This window comes from Octopus sinensis, linkage group LG4 (assembly GCF_006345805.1).
Source record: "Octopus sinensis linkage group LG4, ASM634580v1, whole genome shotgun sequence".
NCBI classification, from domain to species: domain Eukaryota; kingdom Metazoa; phylum Mollusca; class Cephalopoda; order Octopoda; family Octopodidae; genus Octopus; species Octopus sinensis.
Genome location: NC_043000.1, coordinates 113,937,906 through 113,961,829, shown reverse-complemented (window position 1 = coordinate 113,961,829; position 23,924 = coordinate 113,937,906). Strand labels below are relative to the sequence as shown.

Below are 23,924 nucleotides of genomic sequence, written 5' to 3'. Positions count from 1 at the left end.
CACATCACCTGTTCTCTTGTAAAAAACAAACACCTTGAAGAAATTTCAAGCAGGTTAACCTTTTAGTATTTAAACTGGCCATATCCAGCCAAAATATTCTACCTGTTTTATGGTCTCACTGGACGGATCTGGCCTCTCAGACCAACCCTACAATATCATTCTAAAGTTAACAGTTACCTCTTCAAAATCTCAAAGCTAAAAGACAACGCATGACTCATGCAAAGCAAGGAAAATAAACAAACATTATTTTTATCAGAAGAATGTGAATTCTAAAGGGTTAAGAAAAACACAGGGTTTACATATACATCATGTATATCAGTGGTTCTCAACCAGGGTCCAGATGGTTCTTAGGGACCCATTTAAGATTTTGCTGTTAAGATTTATGTGCAATAAATTGCTTATATGTGGTCAGTCTGTTGCCATAGTAACAAAGCTAGAGCATACAGAATGAAGCCGCTTGGCACAGATTGACCTTGAACTCTGCTGTGTATGTGTGCTAAGTTTTAACGTTCTAGCTCACTTCCACTGTTTACAGCAGTGCTTGGAAGGAAGGTGTGTAGTGTGTGATTGTCGCACTGGCCATGACAGGAAGCTGAGCAGAGAATCTGCATCAAATTTTGCCAAAAGCTAGGTGATACCTGCTTAGAAGCCTACGCAAAGTTTTCAAAAGGTTTCCATCATTCTTGACACAATCAAGATCTTGTGCAACTGAAACCTGAGTGTCTTTTCATCAGCTGAAAGCAGTTTTGGCATAAACTTGGCAGACACACATCTCATACCCAAATCTTCAGTGATAATGGACTGAACTGAACCATAACTAATCTGCACATCCTCTGATGATTCGAGGATTTCCTCTCACAGCTGCATGCACATCTGCAATACTTTTCTCAGTTCTGTTGGTTGTGGTTCTCCCAGAATGTTCATCAATATTTTTTTGGCCATCTTGGAAACACCTGAAACACTCATATGCTTGTGTGTGGCTCATACACTCCTCTCCATACCCTTTCTGCAACTTTGCATGGGCCTCTGAGCAGGTATTGCCATGACAACTTTCTGTATCATGGTCAATACAATGATCACACGCTACATGCGTTCCTTCCAAGCACTGCTGTAAACAGCAAAAGTGAACTAGAAAGTTAAAACTCAGTGTGCATGCACAACAGCGTTCAAGGTCAATCTGTGCCAAGCAGCTTTACTCTGTGTGCTTTAGCTTCGTTACTATGGCAACAGTCTGACCACATATTGATCTGACCACATAGCAATTTGTTGCACATAAATCATAACAACAAAATCTTATATGGACCCCTAAGGACCATCTGGACCCTAGTTGAGAACCACTGATATACATTTATTCTTTAGTTTGTTTCAGCTGTAATAGCAATGGCCATTCTGGGGCAATATATATGTTAAGATTTAAAGTTTTGAGATTATAAACCAGCATAAGAGTGGTTATATATATATATATATATATATATATATATATATATTGATGTATGTATATTGATTATGATGTATGCAAACAAAGCTTGCTGTTTTTCAAAGCATTGAGATGTATTGAAATATACAGAAATGGAAATAATTTATTCTCAAACGCAGAATAATAATGCTGAATAGTATAAATAAGATAGGACATCCTTATATTGCAGAAAAATTTGTAAGCAACTAACTAATTTTTCTGCAATATATGGCTGTTCAGCATTATAATGCTATTCTGCATTATCATTATGTGTTTGAGAGTAAAAGATTTCCATATCTGTAAATATATAATATATTATATATATATATATATATATAATATATATATATATAATATATATATATATATTTTTTTTTTTTTTTCTCTGGTTTCAGCTCAGAGCTGCGGCCATGCTGATGCACCGCCGTTATATATATATATATTTATTTCCATTTCTGTATATATGAGAGGTATTGGTGTGTAGAAGACCCAAAGAGTGTCAGGCAATGCTAAGTAAGTGCTATGGACAGATTGTAATTAAACTCTTGGTTCGATAATGATATGAGTGAGGAGTCTATTGTGGGTCTTGTATTAGCATGCATGTATATATTAGATAAAATATCTGTATCTTTTTCCTTTTAAATGTCCTGAAAACTCCTCACAGTCTTGGCTTTATTTACATTATTTACATTTGACAGATATTTGTCCTCAACTTGTTTGTTGGTAACACAACGTTTCGGCTGATATACCCTCCAGCCTTTATCAGATGTCTTGGGGAAAGTTCAAACCTGAGTTCTCATTCCTAAAGTATTTTTTGATGTTATTATTATTATTATCATTACTATTATTATTATTATTATTATTATTATTATTATTATTATTATTATTATTATTATTATTATTCTATGTTTGACTTTTGCTTTACATTTGTACAAGTTGGCTCCAAGTCTCACCCAGAGACCTCAAGAGACAGCAGGTTGGAAGTTCATGTTGGTTTTATGCCTGGGGTGCCATATATTTGGTTTTGTACTTAGGGTTGTATTATTATTATTAATATTATTATTATTATTATTATTATTATTATTATTATTATTATTATTATCATTATTATTATCAATATTATTATTATCCATCAAATGTAAATAATGTACATAATTCCTCATGTCTAAAATATAGAACAGTATTGCCTTGGCTTTGTTACCTCACTTTGTCTGACATGTATATATATATATATATATATATATATATATATGCATGTATATATATACAAACCTTGTTATGAAATATACAAATTTTATCAAACAAGGAAATTTAAAATCAAATATAAAAATGTAAAATATAACAGGAAAATATAATATATAAATATATAAGATACGATATAAAAATATTATATAAACACAAAATTTAATATAAACATTAATACAATATAAAGATATATAATATATGAACATATAGAATATAAAATAATATAATGTATGAAACTTTGACAAAAAATATATTAAAATAAAAATACAAATTCAGTGAAAATAAAGCAAAATAAAATGGTTTTTAAATGTAGGAATGGTAGAAATTTCTGGAAGGTTTAGATTTTTCTTGGGGAGATGGTGGTAAAGGAAGTTGAATACGGGAATAATGAGGGTAAGGTGTTGTGTTGTCTGCAACTGAAGAGTGAGAAGACAATGCTTGGGTATTGTAATGAGTGAAAGATGGAGAATTTCGTTGTATTGTGATTGGGTTGGGGGAATTGAGTCATGTGACAAAGGGAAGAATTTGTTATTGTGACTCTGAGGGAAGAATCTTGTTATTGTCAGGAAATAAATGTGTTGAGTTCTTGTGGTACAAGAAGCTGTATACAGTGATCCCTCGACTATTGCCGGTGTTATCTTTCAAAACCCCCCACGATAGGGGAAAATCCACAAAGTAGAAACAGTATTGTCTCCTTTTTTTATCATTTTTATAATTTGTATATATTTATTTTATTATAAATGCAAAACAACACCACAGAAGAATCGGCATAAGCTTAAATAATAAACTGCGATAGGAGAACCACGACAGGTGAGCTGCGACAGGTAAACTGCGATAGGTGAACCACGATAGGTGAACCACAACAAGTGAACCGTGATAGGTGAACTGCGATAGGTGAACCACAATAGGTGAACCACGACAGGTGAACCGTGATAGGTGCACTGCGATAGATGAACCGCGATAGGTGAACTGCGATAGGTGAACCGCGATAGGTGACCCACAATATGGTGAGGGATTACTGCACTGTCATTGTGACTGAGAGGTGAGGTGTAACCCCTGGACATGACTATAACCTTTGTATGTCACCTAAACCATAATAAGGATTTCAAATTTTGGCACAAGGCAAGCAATTTTAAGGAAGGCGGTGAGTCAATTAGATTGACCCCAGGGCTCAACTGGTACTTATTTTATTGACCCTGAAAGAATGAAAGGCAAAGCTGACCTCAGTTGAAAGGCAAAGATCAACTCAGAATGTAAGAATGGCTAAAATGCCACTAACCATTCTGCCAGCTCAATAATTTACTGAGACCATAATATTCCTTTCTACTATAAGCACAAGGTCTGAAATTTTGGAGGAGGAGGCTTTGGGAATCAAACTCATGACTTTAAGATTGTAAGCTGAATATCCTGACCATTAAACTACATACCTCCACTGGAGGAAGGGAAAGAGTAAGGGTAAGAGGAGAACGAATAAGGAGTGGAGTGGTGGTGGCCATAAAAGTGGTCTCTTTGATTGGTTCTTTAGAACAAGTAATGGTTGCATAGGAGGGGTTGGGGAGAAACAAAGAAAGAGAGAGAGAGAAAACAAAGATATATATATACAGAGAGAGAGAGAGACAGACAGAGAAAGAGAGAGAGAGAGTGAGTGTATGTGCCTGAGTGATTAGCTGTAAGAGTAGTAAGAACAAAAGAAAGTGATAGTGAGTGGAGTAAAAATGAAGGGAAGGAAGAGGAATAGTAAGGAAAATGAAGCCTGGGAGAGGGATGAGTGAAAACAGGGAAAGGAGAGTAAGGATGGTAGGGGTACAGTATGGAAGAGAAGGAGGAAGTGGAGAGAAAATAAGGAGATGTAAGACTGGAAGTGGAGTGAGGGGCCGTAATGTAAGAAAATAACAGTGGTGGAGAGTAAGAATGAGAAAGAGTAACAGTGGGAGGAAGGAGAATGAGGACAAAACAATAGCAGGAGAAAGGAACAAAGGAATAACTGTAAGTAGGGAGCTTGAATGACTCCCTTTAGAAAATTTTCTTGCAAAGTGAAAGTGAAAGTAAAAAGGTATGGAGTATGGAAGGAGAACTGAGGTGGAAGAATAACAAGAAAGAAGCTAAAAATCGGTGAAGCTTTCAGGTGTTGCTGCCTTTGAGGTGTTGTTGGCTAGCAATTACAGGTGTACTCTGTCCTACCTGTTGAATGTACTCTAAATCAGTATCAAGGTCTATGATATTTGGAGTAGCAGCAGCTTGCGGCACAGGTTTGTTATTTGAAGGTACCTGATGATGTCATAACAGAAAAACGGAAAGAAAGAGAGAGAGAGAGAGAGAGAGAGAAAGAGAAAATAAATAAAGAAATCTCAATAAAAAAAGCAAAAAGTGTTTAGCTGATGTGATTATTGATTATCAGCAGTGAAAGAATCAAATATTGGTACGGCGTTGCACTGTGATGCAACAATAACAGTGGAGATGTATGAGATATCTGGAAGCTGGAGAAAATGGTATCACGACACAGGTAAATAGTTTGAAATGAAAGAGAAAGAAAAGGGGAAGAGATAGAGAAATTGAAGGATAAGTAAATAGTCAGATACACAAATATGAACAGATAGATAGATAGACAGACAGACAGACAGATAGACAGATAGATAGATAGATAGATAGATGACAGAATGGATATGGAAAACACACATACAGACATGCATAGAGACAGATGAATATATAAACAGACATACAAATAGACTGGACAGATAGACATAATTGTATGGGTGTGTGTGTGTGTGTGTGTATATATATATATATATATAATATATATATATATATATATTATATATATATATATATATAATATATATATATATATATCTGATGTGTATAATAATGTAATCTCATCAGGAAGAAAGAGAATCCATCTCAACAACAATTTTGATGACTGTATAAATGATAAACAGAACGCTATTTTAAAAAATAACTGTTAGCAGGTCTGACATCAAAGGTAGACCATAGAAAAGAGAAGGGGTAAAGAAATAATAAGTAGAGAACAAATAAAGAGGGATATGTTGGTTGAAAAAAATGTTCAAAGGCTTGGAAGTAGATTTCTCTATTGAAGTAAAGTGCAAGGTGAACTAAATGTTCAAACTATAAAGACTGGTAAAAATCACTTACATGAGCTAAAGGTGTGTTTCTGCGAGTGCTTACATTTGTAAGATCGCTCTATAAGTATGTTAACAAGGTGATTCTTAGAGAAGAGAATATGGAAGAGTTCAGATTTGCAAATGTTACAGAATCCTTTGCCCTTGTCATAAGGGAAAGAGATGGACAGGACAAACCAATCTAACTTAAAATCCTTATTGTTGTCTTTAAGATACCAAACCAATTTACTAAGCCTTGTGCTATTGTGTTTACTGCTATCCCTAAATGATGAATAATGATTGGAAATTCTCTTAGATAACTGGGAAGAGGAAGCGCCAATATAGAAATAGACATTGGTACCTGAAGTAATTTTACATTGGTATACAGAATTCTTAATCTTAGAATTATTAGACATAAATTTAATTCTGTTGGGGTTAGACCAAAACTATGTTGTTATTATTATTATTATTATTATTATTATTATTATTATTATTATTATTATCATTATCATTATTATTATTACTATGGGAAGGGCTGGTATTAACAAAATTAATGTTGGAACTCTCAGTAAATGAACTTTTATTTAGCAGACTGGTATTATGAAAAGATATAATTTGTGAAAGATTCTTTGTATTGGAGAAGGCAACTCTAACTATATGAGAATTAATAATTGAATAATATCTGGAATTTTTTGGAAAGTTCTTAAAATACTTAATAGCATTCTGTTTATCATTTATGCAGTCATCAAAATTGTTATAACGTCTTGTTGTTGAGATGGGTTCTCTTTCTTTTCTGGTGAGAAGATTACATTATTTTACACCTTTTATTCCTTTGGAATAAAAATAACGTTGTCTTCGAAACATATGTCGAAAGTAAAAGAATTTGAATAACATCTGCATTTAACTCAATTTATTTAAGTATATATATATATATATATATATATATATATATATATTTATTATATATATATATGTGTGTGTGTGTGGTGTGTGTGTGTGTGTGTGTGTGTGTTAAGTATATGATTTAATTTATAAAATAAAGTTCAACAAATTCAATCATATTTTTCGTAAATGGAGGAGATTAAATTTTAATATGGATTGAAATTATTTTCATTAATATTCAATGTATATATATCTATGGCTATATAGATATTAACTTATATTATTATTATATATATGCATGTAGTTTACTGTTCTGTTAAGATAAGATCAACAATAAAATAAAAAGAAATACTCCATCCACAGAGAGATACATATCATTTACTGTACTCAGTATAAAGAGCTTGAAGATTGCTTGGAAACACAAGGTGTGTTATGAAACCCTGCCTTGACGCTTGTCTCCAATGAAAGAAACCATTTGTAGCTCATGCTTTTATGCCGTATACATTAAATGATATATATATATATATATATATATATATATATATATATATATATATATATATATATATATATATACATGAACACAAATTGTATTTATACACAAGACTACAGAGTGACATAAATAACAGTGGATATTAACTGAGCCACAAAGAAACACACTGAGATTAACAGCCAAATGAATACACACACACACACACATATATATATGAGTGTGTGTGTATAAGACAAGAAATAATTTTTGCCTCTTGTTATGGAGACAAAAGGATTTATAGAACTGCAAAAAAAGAAGTGCTCAAATGAAAATGAGACAGATTAAAAACATTGATTAGAGAACAAACATCAAATTCAAGTCAATGACTTTATATAACACCAGGCTTCCATACATTTGATCATATATAAATATTACCATGGCCTTCAACATGAATACATATATAAAAGCACAGAAGGTAAGAAATACATACACACATAAAAATACAAAATATATAGAAAGGCCTATCAAGGAAAGGTATTTACAATTGACTAAAATAGGTAATCAAAATGAATTACTAAAGTGAATCAATCAACTAAAAAACTAAAAAATATCAGCTGACTAAAAAAGAAGTTTTTACTCTCCTCAATTAAAAATATGTCAAAATAGTTCGTTTTAGTAATTTATTTTGAATACTTATCTTAATTGATTTTATATACCTTTTCTTGATAGGTCTTTGTATTTTTATGTGCATATATATTTTTTAGCTTCTGCTTTTATATATCATCATCGCCACCATCATCATCATTTAACGTCCGTTGCCCATGCTGGCATGTGTTGGACTGTTTGACTGGGCTGGCATACTGGAAGGCTGCACCAGACTCTGGTCTGATTTGGCATGATCTACGACTGGATGTCCTTCCTAACACTAACTACTCCAAGAGTGTAATCGGTGCTTTTACATGCCACTAGCACAGATGCCATTTGGTGACGCTGGGGTGCGTTTACATGCCACTGGCACGGGTGCCAGTTTGCGTGATACCAGAATCTGCCACTACTGCGATTTTGCACAACATATTGCCAAAGGTCTTGGTCAGTTATTTAAATTCATTCCTCCTACAATTTCAGAATGCTACATTTTTTTCAGCTGAGAGTTTACCTAGCTTACCTAGCCTATGGAAGCACAGAGTCTAGTAAGGGGTTGGAGCCAAAATCACAAGGGCCTGAGTTCAATTACTGAACAGAGTAGCATGTGTCCTTGAGCAACATACATCATTTCACATAGTGAAAATGAATATCAGTCAACTGCTATATGTATTCCTTAGTTACCATTCAGCTAGTGTTAGGAACATAAATTGTGACCAAGGTTTGGTGGAAAATTTCAATTCAAAACTTATGAAAACAAGACATTTGTACTACAGAGCCAGAGGCAGTTTTGGCCAGGTTGGTATCGAAAGGGTTAAGAATTGTTTCTCTGTTATATATTTTAACCCTTTTATTACCATATTTCTGTTGAGATGCTCTGTTTCTTTCAATTACTTTAAATATAACAAAGAATTTAGTAAAATAACTTGGTTATCATTAAGCTAGTTTTAGGAACATAAATTGTGACTAAGGTTTGGTGGAAGATTTTAATTCAAAACTTATGAAAACAAGACATTTGTATGACAGAGCCAGAGGCAGTTTCAGCCGGATTGGTATCAAAAGGGTTACTGTATTTTAACGTGTATAAGGAACCCCCTAATTTGTTGGGTTTAAAATTTGGAAAAAAGGTTTTGTAAGGGATTATAATACTATCCATGTATAAGAAACTCCCATATTTTTTAAACCTAATTTTTGACAAAAAAAGGGTTCCTTATACACGTTAAAATACGGTAATCTATAAAAACTATTAAACAAAGAAATAAAAGACAAGAGAAAACAAAGGAAACTAAATAAGAATCTATTGTCCTTACAGAATAACCATAATCTGTTTCATCAGTGTTGGCTTTGTCAGCTGTGGCTGCGACTGGTGCAGCACCATCAGCCGCGCTGCACACTGCAGATTTGTCTTTCTCTTCTGCCTGAAAAAAATAAATATAAACTGCATTTACAAGATTGCTAAATATGGAAGTGGAATCAGACACAACATGTGGTTTTTGTTTAAACCTTTAGCATTGAAACTGGCCCCTTATCCAGCCCAAGTATTCTCCCTACTTTATGACCAATCTAGCCAGAGATATTAAATTTGAATTTTGTATAACATATCAAATGGTAGTTTTTTTTTTTTAATTTGAAGTAATACTATAAAATGGTGTTTGTTTGAAATATAAATTAAAATTAAAAATTACTGCTTTTGATGAGAGTCTTTAAATCCATATATACTTCCTTGGTTAGTCTTCTGCAATAATCCATAATATTCATATGTAAAAGGCGTTATATTGTATTGTATTCCAAGTATAGTTCATGTATTTAGTTTAGAAATGTGAAATTTGTATATGTCTTCTTGATTTCATGATTTCATGATTCTCATACTAAAGTGTATAGACACAGGAGTGGCTGTGTGGTAAGTAGCTTGCTTCCTAGCCACATGGTTCTGGGTTCAGTCCCACTGCATGGCACCTTAAGCAAGTGTCTTCTGCTATAGCCTCGGGCTGACCAAAACCTTGTCAGTGGATTTGGTAGAAGGAAACTGAAAGAAGCCTGTCATATATATAAGAGTGTGTGTGTTTTTGTACCTCCAACAATGCTTGACAACCAATCTCGGTGGTGTGTTTACGTCCCTGTAACTTAGCAGTTCGGCAAAAGCGACCGATAGAATAAGTACTAAGTTTACAAAGAATAAGGCCTGGGGTCAATTTGTTTCAACAAAAAGTGGTGCTCCAGCATGGCCGTACTCAAATGACTAAAACAAGTAAAAAAAAATGTAAAAAGAACAAAGAATACAAACACACAAAGTCGACCTTGGCAGAATTTGAACTCAGAACATAATGACAGACGAAATGTCGCTCAGCATTTTACCTGGCTTGCTAATGACCCTGCTAGCTTGCTGCCATCATCATCATCATCATAATGATAACAATAACAATAACAACAACAACAACAGCAACAGCAGCAGCAGCATTAATAATTTAATTTGTTTGGCTTGACAATAGTTTTAACAAAAGTTTTAACACTGACAATAGTTATTTGAGTAATGTCTAGTTGTTAGTGTGTTGACCTCATAGTCATTAGGGCATAAAATAAATACATATGCTGTGTGTGCATGTGTGTGTATATATATATATTTTTTTAACTTTTATTTGTTTCAGTCATTTGACTGTGGCCATGCTGGAGCACTGCCTTTTAGTCGATGAAATCAATCCCAGGACTTATTCGTTGTAAGCCTAGCACTTAATCTATCGGTCACTGTTGCCAAACCGCTAAGTTACAGGCATGTAAACACACCAATATCGGTTGTCAAGCAATGGTGGGGTAGCCAAACACAGACACAAAGACACACACACAAATATAGACATATATATATATATATATATATATATATATAGGACGAGCTTCTTTCAGTTTCCGTCTTCTAAATCTACTCACAAGGCTTTGGTCAGCCCAAGGGACACAATATGCAGCTGGGAATTGAACTCACAACCTTATGATCATGAGCTAAATACCCAAACCACTAAGCCACACACTTTCCCAATACTATACACAAGGTGGCATAAAACAGTTCCCAGACTAGTTCTGTAGCATGCCAACGGATGGCAGCACATAGTGACCACACCAAGGTCACTGCAGAGGGAGCTAGTAGTGACCCTCATGATTCAGTCTGCTGAGTGATGTCACTGTGTTTACTTCACAAGTTGTGAAATTTGTGTTTTTGCGATCACGTGTCTGCTGAAGTCTGTGATTCTTGTCATGGACAGGAAGCTGGAACAAAAAGTGAGCATGGAATTTTGTGTTAAACTTGGGAAGTCTGCTACAGAGACATTCAGGATGCTTTGGCAAGCTTATGGTGACCAAGACAATGGGTCGTATATGATATTTTGAGTGGCAGACGTGCTTTAAAAGGCACGGCAGAACCACAGCTCAATCAAGAGATTGCTCATTGTTTTTCTTTAATATCCACAGAATTGTGCATTGAGAATTCATTTCCTGGCGCCAAACTGTCAATCAAGGGTTCTACTGTAATGCTTTGAAGCATTTGAGGGAGCACATTTGATGAAAGCAACCTGTTTTGTGGAGCGCAAAGAAGGGTATTCTTCATGACAACAATGCACCCTATTAGTGGGTTCTCCTCACTTGTGAGTTTCTCCCCCCGAAACAAAATGGTATCGCTTCCACATCTGCCCTATTCACCAGATTTAGCACCAACAGACTTCCATCCCTTCCCCTAAATGGAAATGCAGCTCAAAGGTTGCCAGTTTAACACCATTGTCAAGATTGAGCAAATTGCAGAAGGTCCTCAACTCACTTACGGAAATGGACTTCCAGGCTGGATTCTAAGAATGGCAGGAACACTGGGACCGGTGCATTGCGGTCTATTTTGAAGGAGATGATGTTAAAACTTAGGTAAATAAATTATTTTTTATCCAACATAACTTTCCTGGAACCTTTTGATACCACCTCATACTTGCTTTATTTTAGAAGTGCCCAGAGGGAAAAGTTGGACATAAGAAGCATCAGATGTGGTGTGCTAAAGAGATGACTGCGCTGATATGGTCATGTGTTGCAAATGGATGAGGACAGCTGGGTGAAAAAGTGTCACACCCTAGCAGTATAGGGAATCTGTGGAAGAGGTAGACCCAAGAAGACTGGGGATGAGGCGGTGAAGCACGACCTTCAAACATTGGGCCTCACTGAGGCGATGACTAGTGACTGAGCCCTTTGGAGATATTCTGTGCTTGAGAAGACCTGGCAAGCCAAGTGAGACCATAACCATGGCCTATGCCAGTGCAATGTAACCAGCCCTTTTAAAAGCAACCTTTAATCATTGGGCAACAAACTGCGCTTGTGAAGACCTGTTGAGGCAAGTGAAGTCATTGTTGTGGCCAATGATAGTACCACCTGATTGGTACCAATGCAGGTGGCACGTAAAAAGCTCCATTCGAGTGTGGTCGATGCCAGTACTGCCTGACTGGTCCTCATGCTGGTGTCACATAAAAAGCACCCACTACACTCTCAGAGTGGTTGGCGTTAGGAAGAGCATCCAGCTGTAGAAACATTGCCAGATCGGATTGGAGCCTGGTGCAGCCTTCTGGCTTGCCAGTCCTCTGTCAAAGCGTCCAACCCATGCCAGCATGGAAAGCAGATGTTAAACAACGATAATGCTGCTGATGATGATGATGTAATATACAAAATGTACAGCAATTATTTCCCTACTTCAAACATGACGTAATCGTAGGTGTAATATTTCATGCTCTATTATTTTTCTGCATAAATCAAGATGTATTTTCTCACGTCCTGTTAACAATAAACCTTTACTCAGTGGAATGAGGTACCATAACCTTAGTTCGTGCCTGTTGACGTGTGCTGCCCATTCGGTCATGAATCATAAAAGAATCACCTAATTCACAGGTTCTCTGTCCTGCAGGAGATTGAACCTGATAAACCACAGCTGTAATTGATATCAGTATGTGTGTTTGTGTGTGGATATATATGTGTGTAAGTATGTGAAAGTATGAGTGAGTGTATGCACGCATGAATGATTATGTGCATATATATATATATATATATATATATATATATATATATATATATATATATCCACATGTATCTATATATGTGTATATATATGTATGTATATATATATATATATTTATATATATAACATTTTATAATTACGAGTATAATTTTGTTTTGCCCGGGAGTCTCTTCTTATAGAAGAAGAAATAGCTAAGGTTCTTTGGCTGCTATTTCTAAACTTCGGTAAGTAGTAAAGCAAATCTTTGCTGAACCCTAATTATAATTATACTTGTAATTATAAAATATTGTTTAAGTTTACCGAAAAATGGTCCTTTTTCATGCTGAATTCTACTTGGCGGAATTATTAATTACTAGTTAATTAATTAATTTTACCCTTTATTATTATTGATATATAATATATATATAATATATATATATATATATATATATATATATATATATATATATATATACATATATATATATATATATATATAATATATACATATATATATATATATATATATATATATATACATATATATATATTATATATATATATATATATATACATATAATATATATATATAATAATGGACTCTCTCATCCTTATACAACATATGAGGGTTTGACAATTTCTTACCGAACAACCACCACACAGATGATTTGTTTCTAGTGATTAAATGTTTGTGTACTCACTCTCTCTATCAAATTGACATTACCTGTACAGGTGTTACTGGGGGCCATATGTCAGATGTTGAAATGATCGCAGAACAACATGAAATGAAGTACTTTGCTCAAGAACACGACACAATGCTCAGTCTGGGAATCAAACCCACGATCTCGCAACTGTGAGTGCAACACCCTAACTACTAAGCCATGCGCCTTCATATATAACACACACTCACACACACACACATATATATACACACACACATATATATACACACACACATGCATCTAAGTATGTATGTATATGTGTGTGTGTGTGTGTGTGTGTGTGTGTGTGCGTATGTGTGTAAGACTGTTTACATGTATAAATGTGTATCTGGATTAGTGTATATGTGTATGCATGGAAATGTGTGTAAATATGTATGTACAAACATGTGAATGTATGTAAATACATATGGCGAGGTGCATGTTTGTCCAGTTCAATAAACGTGCATGTGTAGGTGTCTGTGTGTATGTGTGTGTGTGAGTGGAAGAGCATGTGTAAGTGACCGAAGAAATACTGACCTCTTTTTGGGCAGCCTCGTCTCTCTCTTTTTTCTTCATCTCAAAAACTGTCTCAAACAAATCCCTTATGGCGATGATAACATGTCCAGCCTGCAATGAGTCACAGCAATCAAATTAAGGATTACAGAGGTTAAATATGGTCAAATTGGAATCACAGTGGACGAAATAGGAACCATACAGGTAAATATGAACCACTGAAGCACAAATAAAAATACAGCAGGGTTAGGGTTAGGGTCAAACTGATCCTCAGAGGGTTACATTTTAGATCTTTTGTCTCAGAAGTATTCCTATACGGGCTAATGGTGCTAAATAAAATCTACAACACTGACCAACCATTTGATCAGAATCTATACACCATGTCTATCTAGACACTCAACATTATACACTGTATTTATCCATCCTGTTAACACCTGAACATTGTGGCTATTTACCAGGCAACATCTAAACATTGTGGCCTTTTAGCAACCAGCATCTAAACATTGAGGCTATTTACTAACCAATATCTAAACATTGTGGCTATTTACCAGGCAACATTTAAACATTGTGGCTATTTACCAGTCAACATCTAAACACTGTGGCTATTTACCAGGGAACATCTAAACATTGTGGCTATTCACCAGGCAACATCTAAACATTGTGGCTATTTACCAGGCAACATCTAAACATTGTGGCTATTCAGCAGGCAACATCTAAACATTGTGGCTATTCAGCAGGCAACATCTAAACATTGTGGCTATTCACCAGTCATTATCTACATGCTGTATCTATCCACCCTGTTAACTTCTACACTCTGTGGTTGTCCAGTAAACATTTATATATTGTTTGTCAATCTAAAAGGCAGTGAGCTGGCAGAAATGTTAGCATGCTGGGAAAAATGCGTAGCCGTATTTCGTCTGTCATTATGTTCCGAGTTCAAATTCCACCGAGGTCGACTTTGCCTTTTATCCTTTCGGGGCATATAAATTAAGTACCAGTTATGCACTGGGGTCGATGTAATTGACTCAATCCCTTTGTCTGTCTTTGTTTGTCCCCTCTGTGTTTAGCCCCTTGTGGGTAGTAAAGAAATAGGTATTTTGTCTGCTGTTATGCTCTGAGTTCAAATTCCGCCGAGGTCGACTTTGCCTTTCATCCTTTCGGGGCAGATAAATTAAGTACCAGTTACACACTGGGGTCGATGTAATCGACTTAATCCCTTTGTCTGTCCTTGTTTGTCCCCTCTGCGTTTAGCCCCTTGTGGGTAGTAAAGAAATATATTCATTGTTTGTCAATCTAACAAGTCATTGCATCAGAACATCTTGTTGACATCTGTACTCTGTGTCAATCTTTTCAGTCAACATCCATCACTGTCTGTCTATCTATTCGGTCAATGTCTACACGCTGTCAATCCGTCTATTCAGTCAACACCCTATTTTGTCACGTCAACGCTTACACATTGTATTTGTTTATCCAGTCAACATCCACAGTCTGCGAGGTCAATTAGTTGGCATGACCAAATTACATCTGTTTCATTATAAACAGCAACGCAATTGTTGTTAAGACCTCAGGGACAGGACATTGACCAGAAAGATGACAGATAGATAGATAGACAGATAGATAGATAGATGGATAGATTGATAGATAGATAGATAGATGGATAGATTGATAGATAGATAGATAGATAGATAGATAGATAGATAGATAGATAGATAGATAGATAGATAGATAGATAGATAGATAGATAGATAGATAGATAGATAGATAGATAGATAGATAGATAGATTGATAGATAGATAGATAGATAGATAGATAGATAGATAGACAGATAGATAGATAGATAGACAGATAGATAGATAGATAGATGGATAGATTGATAGATAGATAGATAGATAGATAGATAGATAGATAGATAGATAGATAGACAGATAGAGAGAGAGAGAGATAGATAGATAGAGAGAGAGAGAGAGAGAGAGAGAGAGGGAGAGAGAGATGGAGAGAGAGGGGGAGAGAGAGAAGGGAGGGTGCTATACAATGATATCAAAAGCAAGCTGATCTCGGGTCTCGGTCTCGGGTGTTGTGTTATATCAAGGCTGTGGAATGAAATGTTTGTAACCTGGTACAGCATAATACAAAGACCAATTAACTGATTAATGTTATCTGTGGAGATAATTCTGGGGTGTCAATTTTACAAAAGATACACTGAAAAACATGATCTGCCTTTACAAAACAAGCCCCACCACTGCCACCACTACCGTTAGTTGTGTGTAAACATATGTATAAAAATCTGTGTGTAAACAGATAAATAGGCCGACAAAAACATACAAACTTGCTGAAATCTAATAATTTGTTTCCTTTCTTGAGTTGATATAGTTGTAAATATCCAAGGAGCAATTGAAGGCAAAACCATGGGCAGCCATATGAATAGCATACATTAATAAGGTTTGCCTGTAGTATCAGGGTGTCCAGTCTTTATGTATATCTCTCACGCTGGCTATTTTCTTAATCTTTTAGCATTCAGATTCTTCTGCCAAATGTAATGCTTATTCATTCACATACACACACACACACATATATCGTAATGTACTTCATATCGTTAATTTTTGTTTTTAACCCTTTCATTACCAACCCGGCTAAAACCAACTCTGGCTCTGAGTACAAATGTCTTGTTTTCATAAGTTTTAAATTAAAATCTTCCACCAAACCTTAGTCGCAATTTATGCTCCTACCACTAGCTTAATGATAACTAAGTTATTTTACTAAATTCTTTGTTATATTTAAAATTAATTGAAAGCAATACAGAGCACTTCAAAATAAATGAAAGGGTTAAATAATGTTAGCACATTCATAAACATTTAAACCTACTTTTAAACTACTTCGCCTCTGTGTATATCGAATATACATCGTTATCTTGTTTCAACCCTTTCGTTACCAACTTGACTGAAACTGCCTCTGGTTCTGAGTACAAATGTCTCATTTTCATAAGTTTAGAATTAAAATCTTCCACCAAACCTTAGTCACAATTTATGTTCCTAACACTAGCTTAATGATAAATAAATTATTTTACTAAATTCTTTGTTATATTTAAAGTAATTGAAAGAAACAGAGCATCTAAAAATAAATACAGAAACGAAAGGGTTAAAAGCCTAAATTAAAATTTCCAGTGTTGGTGCCTTTCTTAACAGTTTACAAATGGAAGCTACCATGAAAACTTCTATGTAGTTATCCAGCCTGCAAGAAACTGCAGTCAAATTTTCTTTAAATGTTACCATATCATTTTCAATAACTAAGTCATACAGTGGTAGTGAGTGATTGCTCTTCCTGATTAAGGAAGATGAAATGGTGCAGTCTGGTTTGAGAATATCGGGCTTCATAGGAAATGGAAATGAAATGAGAGATGTTGTAAGATTAAGAACAACCCCACCTCTGAACCACCCATGGGTGAATGAAAGAACAGGATATTAAACTTGTATGGAATAGTAACAAGGTGTGCCCAACCAAAACCAGCAGGGGTGGAGGATAGACATTAATAAAAGAAAATTCTAACATTGACTCAATGTCGGAGACATTTATTATTGTTGGTTAGGGAGAGTCATGGGTACAGTTGCAGAAATAAGCCCTTGTGCTTGTATTTATTTTACCGATTCCAAATGGATGAGAGGTGAAGCCAGTTTTAGTGGAATTTCAACAAAAGTAAAGAATGATGTAAGAATGACATCATTCAAAACAAGAATGGATTATTTCTGTTATTGCCTGGTGTTTTCATACATAAAGAATTTTAACTTTACTAGCAGTATCACCCAGCGTTGCTCGGGTTTGCTTTGACCATTTAGAATTGGAATTTTTGAAAAGTAAAAATTTTGCATTATGTAGCTTGTTGTTCTCTTTAAGTGAACATTTTTCTGGTTGAAATACACCGAAAAATGGCAACACAGCAGTCAAAAAATCGTAAAAAATAGGAATTTTCATAGAAAAAAAGCACCTTTTTGATGTAAATCAATTTTTGATGTTAACATGGTCTGATTTGAATTTTTTCTTCTGATGGAAGGAAGAGCAAGCCTTCTTCTATCATACTCTCAATTTTGGTCAACTTGTGCTGCAGGGTCTCAGAGGAGATAGTGTTAGTTGAAGGCTACCAAACCTGCCATACACAGACAACTTCAGCTTTATATATAGAGAGATTGGCCATCGTTGTCGTGGCTGATGCCAATGCCACCTGACTGGTACACGTGCCAGTGGGACATAAAAAGTACTATTTGAGCATTGTCAATGCCAATGGCGCCTGACTGGGTCACATGCCAGTGGCACATAAAAAGCACCATTTGAGTGTAGTTGATGCCAGTGGCACCTGACTGGCAATCGTGCCGGTAGCACATAAAAAGCACCATTCGAATGTGACTGATGCCAGTGCCACCTGACTGGCTCCCATGCTAGTGGCAAGTAAAAAGCAACATTTGAGCATGGTTGATGCCAGAGGCACCTGACTGGCTTTCGTGCCGGTGGCACATAAAAAGCACTATTCGAGCATGGTCATTGCCAGTGCTGCCTGAGCGCCCCCTCTCCATGCCGGTGGCACATAAAAAGCACCCACTACACTCTTGGAGTGGCTAGTGTTAGGAAGAGCATCCAGCTGTAGAAACCTTGCCAGATCAGAGTGGAGCTTGGTGCAGCCTCCTGGATTGCCAGTCCTCAGTCAAACCATCCAACCCATTCCAGCATGGAAAGCGGACGTTAAACGATCATGATGATGATGATGATGATGATGCTAAAAACTGGCAATAGGGAAGAGAAAAGGAACAATTGATAAAACTGACCAATTTCTTAACTTAATTTTGGTGGGGAGGGGACCAATCGATTACATTGACCGCAGTGCACAACTATTCACCTGGGTGAGACTTGGAGTCAACTTGTACAAGTACAAAGCAAAAGTCAAACATATAATAATAATAATAATAATAATAATAATAATAATAACAATAATAATGATGATGATGATGATGATGATGATAAAAAGGAAAACAATGGAACTGAAAATTATTTGAGGATGATCCCTGGCTTACAGGAAGTGCAAAAAATGTCTTAAGTGGTAACTGGTCACATGTATTGAGAAGAGCATTGTTACTGTGGATTTAACTTCCTTTTCCCCTTTTATTTTCTTTGTTTACATTTTTTAAAATTATTTTTTGGATTTTTGATCTTTTTCCTTTTCCTCTCTGTCTTTCTTCCCCCTGTTCTCTATCATATGACTTTGTAAATGAACATTCTGGTGTGTTTATTTCAATGGTCTACCAATGTATATACAGAGAGTTTCTCTGCCCTAGGTGTCAAGAAGACACTCGGCAAGAAATGGAAATAAAATTGAAAGAAGATAATCATAATAATACTAATAATAATAACATTGCCCTAATGCAATACCAGATAGTAGCTCTCATGGCTTCCGATCTTAACTGATTGGAAGTGTTATCATGTAGATACATAGTTTTGTTTTGGTATAAAAGATGGGCTACAGCAAATATTCTGCTCAATACCACAGATTTGCTTGTCAGTTATTTGACCTTAACCAGTTGAGCTTGTCCCTTAGTGGCTGACGATATGTGCATCACTGATCACGAGCAGAAGTAGTTGGGGAGCATCATACCCGTGTGTTGAGAGGGATTCTTTGGGATTTGGATAATTCACCTTTGGAATCATGGGTGTTTTGTTCAACAACCTTAAACAACCCTTATTCAGGGACCTTTTGAGTGGGATGGGTTACTCGACCAGAAGAAAATTCTAACTGGGCCCCACCTGCCAGGTCATGTGCTGTTTATCTTGATATGAGATCACCATGTCATGCACATATGGTTGTGACGCATGTGCCTGGTGTACCCTTATCAGACGGGTAGTCATGATGGGTATACTGGGCTTTGTATATTTTACCTGAGTGTCACTTGGATGGCATGCACTGCTCTCTCACTCAATAATAACAATAATAATAATGATAATAATGGTTTCAAATTCTGGCATAAGGCAAGTAAGTTCAGGGAAGGGAATGTGCTGATTATATCGACCCCAGTGCATAACTGGTACTTATTTAATCAACCCTGAAATGATGAAGCGATGCTAACCACTCTGCCTGTGGTGCTAATGATTCTACCAGCTTGCTGCCTTCCCAATAACAACAACAACAACAACTGTTTGTAACTTAACCCAAGATCAGTCAACCACTTTAGTGGGAGGTGGCCAGTGCTTAACTGGTACAATAATAATAATAATAATAATAATAATAATAATAATAATAATAATAACAAGAGCACTTAGAGGGTGCAAACTTTCACCAAACAACACCAACATCCTCTCTGATTAGCTGGAAATGATTTTTAAGATGAGAATATCTGAAATAAACTCGACTGCTCTCACAAATGAGAATACTAAAAATGAACCTGACCGCTCTCAAAGATTAAGTGAAAAAACAGAAAATAATCCAGAACCTTTGTCCGGTACCAGATTGATCCCAAAATCTAATCAGTTTGTGCCAGTCATGAGGCCAAACATCCCTGAAAGTTTCATCAAATCTATCCAGAGGTTCTTGAGATATTTTGTCTATGGACAAACAAACAAGCATGACCGCTAAGGCGGAGGTAATAATAATAATAATAATGATAATAATAATAATAATAATAATAATAATAATAATAATCCTTTCTACTATAGGCACAAGGCCTGAAATTTGCAGGGTGGGGAATAGTTGATTACATTGATCCCAGTCCTCAAATGGTACTTAATTTATCGACCCCGAGAGGATGAAAGGCAAAGTCGACCTCACTGGAATTCGAACTCAGAACGTACCGACAGAGGAAATACCACAAAGCATTTCCTCTGGCATGCTAACAATTCTGCCAGCTTGCCACCTTGTTTAATAATAATAATAACAATAATAACGGTTTCAAATTTTGCCACAAAGGCAGCCATTTTGGAGGAGTGGGTAAGTCAATTACATCGACCCCAGTGTTCCACTGGTACTTAATTTATCGACCCTGAAAGGATGAAAGGCAAAGTTGAACCTCAGCAGAATTTGAACTCACAATGTAGCGATGGACAAAATACCACTAAGCATTTCACCCGATGTGCTAACGATTCTGCTAGCTTGCCGCCTTAGTAATGATAATAATATTATAATAATAATAGTAATAATAATAATAATAATAATAATAATAATAATAATAATAATAATCATTTTTATTATAGGTACAAGGCCTGAAATTTGGTGGGGCAGGGGTCTAGTCGATTACGTTAACCCCCTCAATGGTACTTATTTTATCAACCCTGAAAGGATGAAAGGTAAAGTGCCCTCCCACCAAAGGGATGAAAGGCAAAGTCGACCTTGGTAGAATTTGAAGATGGACATAAAACTGCTAAGCATTTTGTCTGTAGTGCTAACAATTCTGCCAGCTCACAGCTATCCCAATAACGATAACAACAACAACAACTGGTTGTAACATACCACAAGATCAGTCAACAACTTTGATGGGAGGTGACCAGTGCTTGACTGGTACAATAATAATAATAATAATTCATTCTACTAAAGGCACAAGGTCTGAAATTTGGGGGAAGGGGACTATTTGATTACATCGAACCCCAGTGTTTCACTGGTACTTAATTTATCGACCCCTGAAAAGATGAAAAGCAAAGTTGACCTTGGTAGAATTTGAAGTCAGAACGTAAAATAATAATGATGTTGATGATAATAATAATAATAATAATAATAATAATAATAATAATAATAATAATAATAATAAATAATAATGGTTTCAAATTTTGGCACAAAATCAACAATTTTTTTAGGGGGAGAGGTATGTCAATTATATCAACCCCAGTACTCAACTGGTACTTAATTTTATCGATCCTGAAAGGATGAAAGGCAAAGATAACCTCGGCGGAATTTGAACTCAGGACGTAAAGAACCGAAAGAAATACACCACCCATTTTGCTTGATGCTCGACTGATTCTGCCAGCTCACCACCTTAAATTATACGATAATAATAACAATATTGATAACGAAGTAATTTCTAATATAGGCAGCACAAAGCGACAAATATTGGTGGGAGGGTACAAATGATGATGTACAGGCACCAGTATGCAACTGGTACTGAACGGTTAAGAACAAAAGAGAAAAACAGAAGAGACTTACTTAACAGAAAAAGGGCCACCTCTGCTGGGTTTGTTTGTTATGTGTTGGGGTTCCGGAAGCTTTGTCTGGTGAGACAGTCAAGTTATAACAAGAACAACCATGAAATGTTGTGGACAAACCACTTGTGTGTGTTGTTGGAACAGAATTAAAGCAGTGTGGTACTGTGGTACTGTGGTACAGCACGTGTGTGTATGATGTGTGTTTCGAAGCTTGTCTGTCTGTGTGTATATATATGTGTGTATGTGTGTGTGTCTATGTGAGTGTGTATGTCTGTCTATGTGTGTATATGTGTGTAAATATGAGTGTGTGTGTATGTGTATGTGTGTATCTGTAGGCCTGTGTGTGTTTAATGAAAGTTAAGGCTGAACTAAGCATTATGGTATTTTCCCCTCACTCTCCCTGAGTCTTTGTGCCTGTCTCAGGGTGTGAGAGAGGGAGAGAAGAGGAAGCAGAGAAATGAGAGAGAGAGAGAGAGAGAAAGAGAAAGGAAGAAAGGGAAAGAGTGTAAGAGAGAAAGGTCGGTGGTGGGGAAGGAGAAAGTAAAAAAAAAAAGAAGGAAAAAAAGAAGAAAATCTAAAGGCTTCAACAAGCTTAACATCCCAAGTTGTCAAGTTGGAATAATAACCATAGACCAATGGAAACCACCAAAATGCTTTCACCCCACCGCCAACCTACCACTACCATCACCATCACACTCCACTCCTCTTCCTCACTCCACCCCTCCCACCAGCCACGCAACCTCCTCTTGTGACACTCTATACCAGAACAGGCCTCAGGGTAACACTTGCCTTTTTATTGGTTTAATGAAAATGATGTTGTTGTTGTCATTATGGCTGTTGTGTTTGTTGTTGCAGTGGTACATGATGATGTTGTCGTTAATATATCGTGTATCTTTCGCTTGTTTCAGTCATTAGACTGTGGTCATGCTGGGGCTCAGCCTTGAAAGGCTTTTAGTTGAATGAATTGACCTCATTAGCAGGAGTGGCTGTGAGATAAGTAGCTTGTTTACCAACCACATGGTTCTGGGTTGAGTCCCACTGCATGGCACCTTGGGCAAGTGTCTTCTACTATAGCCTCGGGCCGACCAAAGCCTTGTAAGTGGATTTGGTAGACGGAAACTGAAAGAAGCCCGTTGTATATATGTATATATATATATATATATGCGTGTGTGTGTTTGTATGTCTGTGTTTGTCCCCCTAGCATTGCTTGACAACTGATGCTGGTGTGTTTACGTCCCCGTTACTTAGCGGTTCGGCAAAACAGACCAATAGAATAAGTACTGGGCTTACAAAAGAATAAGTCCCAGGGTCGAGTTGCTCGATTAAAGGCGGTGCTCCAGCATGGCCACAGTCAAATGACTGAAACAAGTAAGAGTAAAAGAGCTATTTTTGTTTAAAGCCTGGTACTTATTTTATCGGTCTCTTTTTATCGGTCAGGCGGTACTGGCAACAGCCACGCTCAAATGGTGTTTTTTACACACTACCTGCGCAGGAGCCAGTTCAGCAGTACTGACAATGACTTCGCTCGAATGTTGTTTTTCATGTGCCGCCGGCACAAGTGCCAGTAATGGTGCTTTTTATGTGCCACTGGCACAGGAGTCAGTCAGTGGTCCTTGCAACGATCACGCTCGGATGGTGCTCTTAGCACTTCACTAGCACGGATGCCAGTCATGTGGTGTTGTCATTGAATTTGATTTCGATTTCACTTGCCTCAACAGGTCTT

The 23,924-nt window shown here is 36.2% G+C and overlaps 1 protein-coding gene across 10 annotated transcripts in view; it reads right to left on the bottom strand.

Annotated features, from left to right (window-relative positions):
• The window catches only part of LOC115210395 (disabled homolog 1), a 172,906-nt gene that overhangs the window by 12,893 nt on the left and 136,089 nt on the right, over window positions 1-23,924 (bottom strand). For 8 of the 10 annotated variants that reach the window (XR_004998836.1, XM_036502364.1, XM_036502366.1 and 5 more), the window contains 3 exons: window positions 14,060-14,149; window positions 9,124-9,231; window positions 4,883-4,969 (listed from right to left, as the gene is read on the bottom strand). Coding sequence is in view for 9 of the 10 variants with exons in the window: in XM_036502364.1 (XP_036358257.1) it covers window positions 4,883-4,969; window positions 9,124-9,231; window positions 14,060-14,149 (285 nt within the window). In the remaining variant the exon portion in view is untranslated. Of the gene's footprint in view, window positions 1-4,882; window positions 4,970-9,123; window positions 9,232-14,059; window positions 14,150-22,202; window positions 22,397-23,924 lie in introns of those variants that run through there. The other 2 variants (XM_036502369.1, XM_036502368.1) reach the window with 2 other exon arrangements.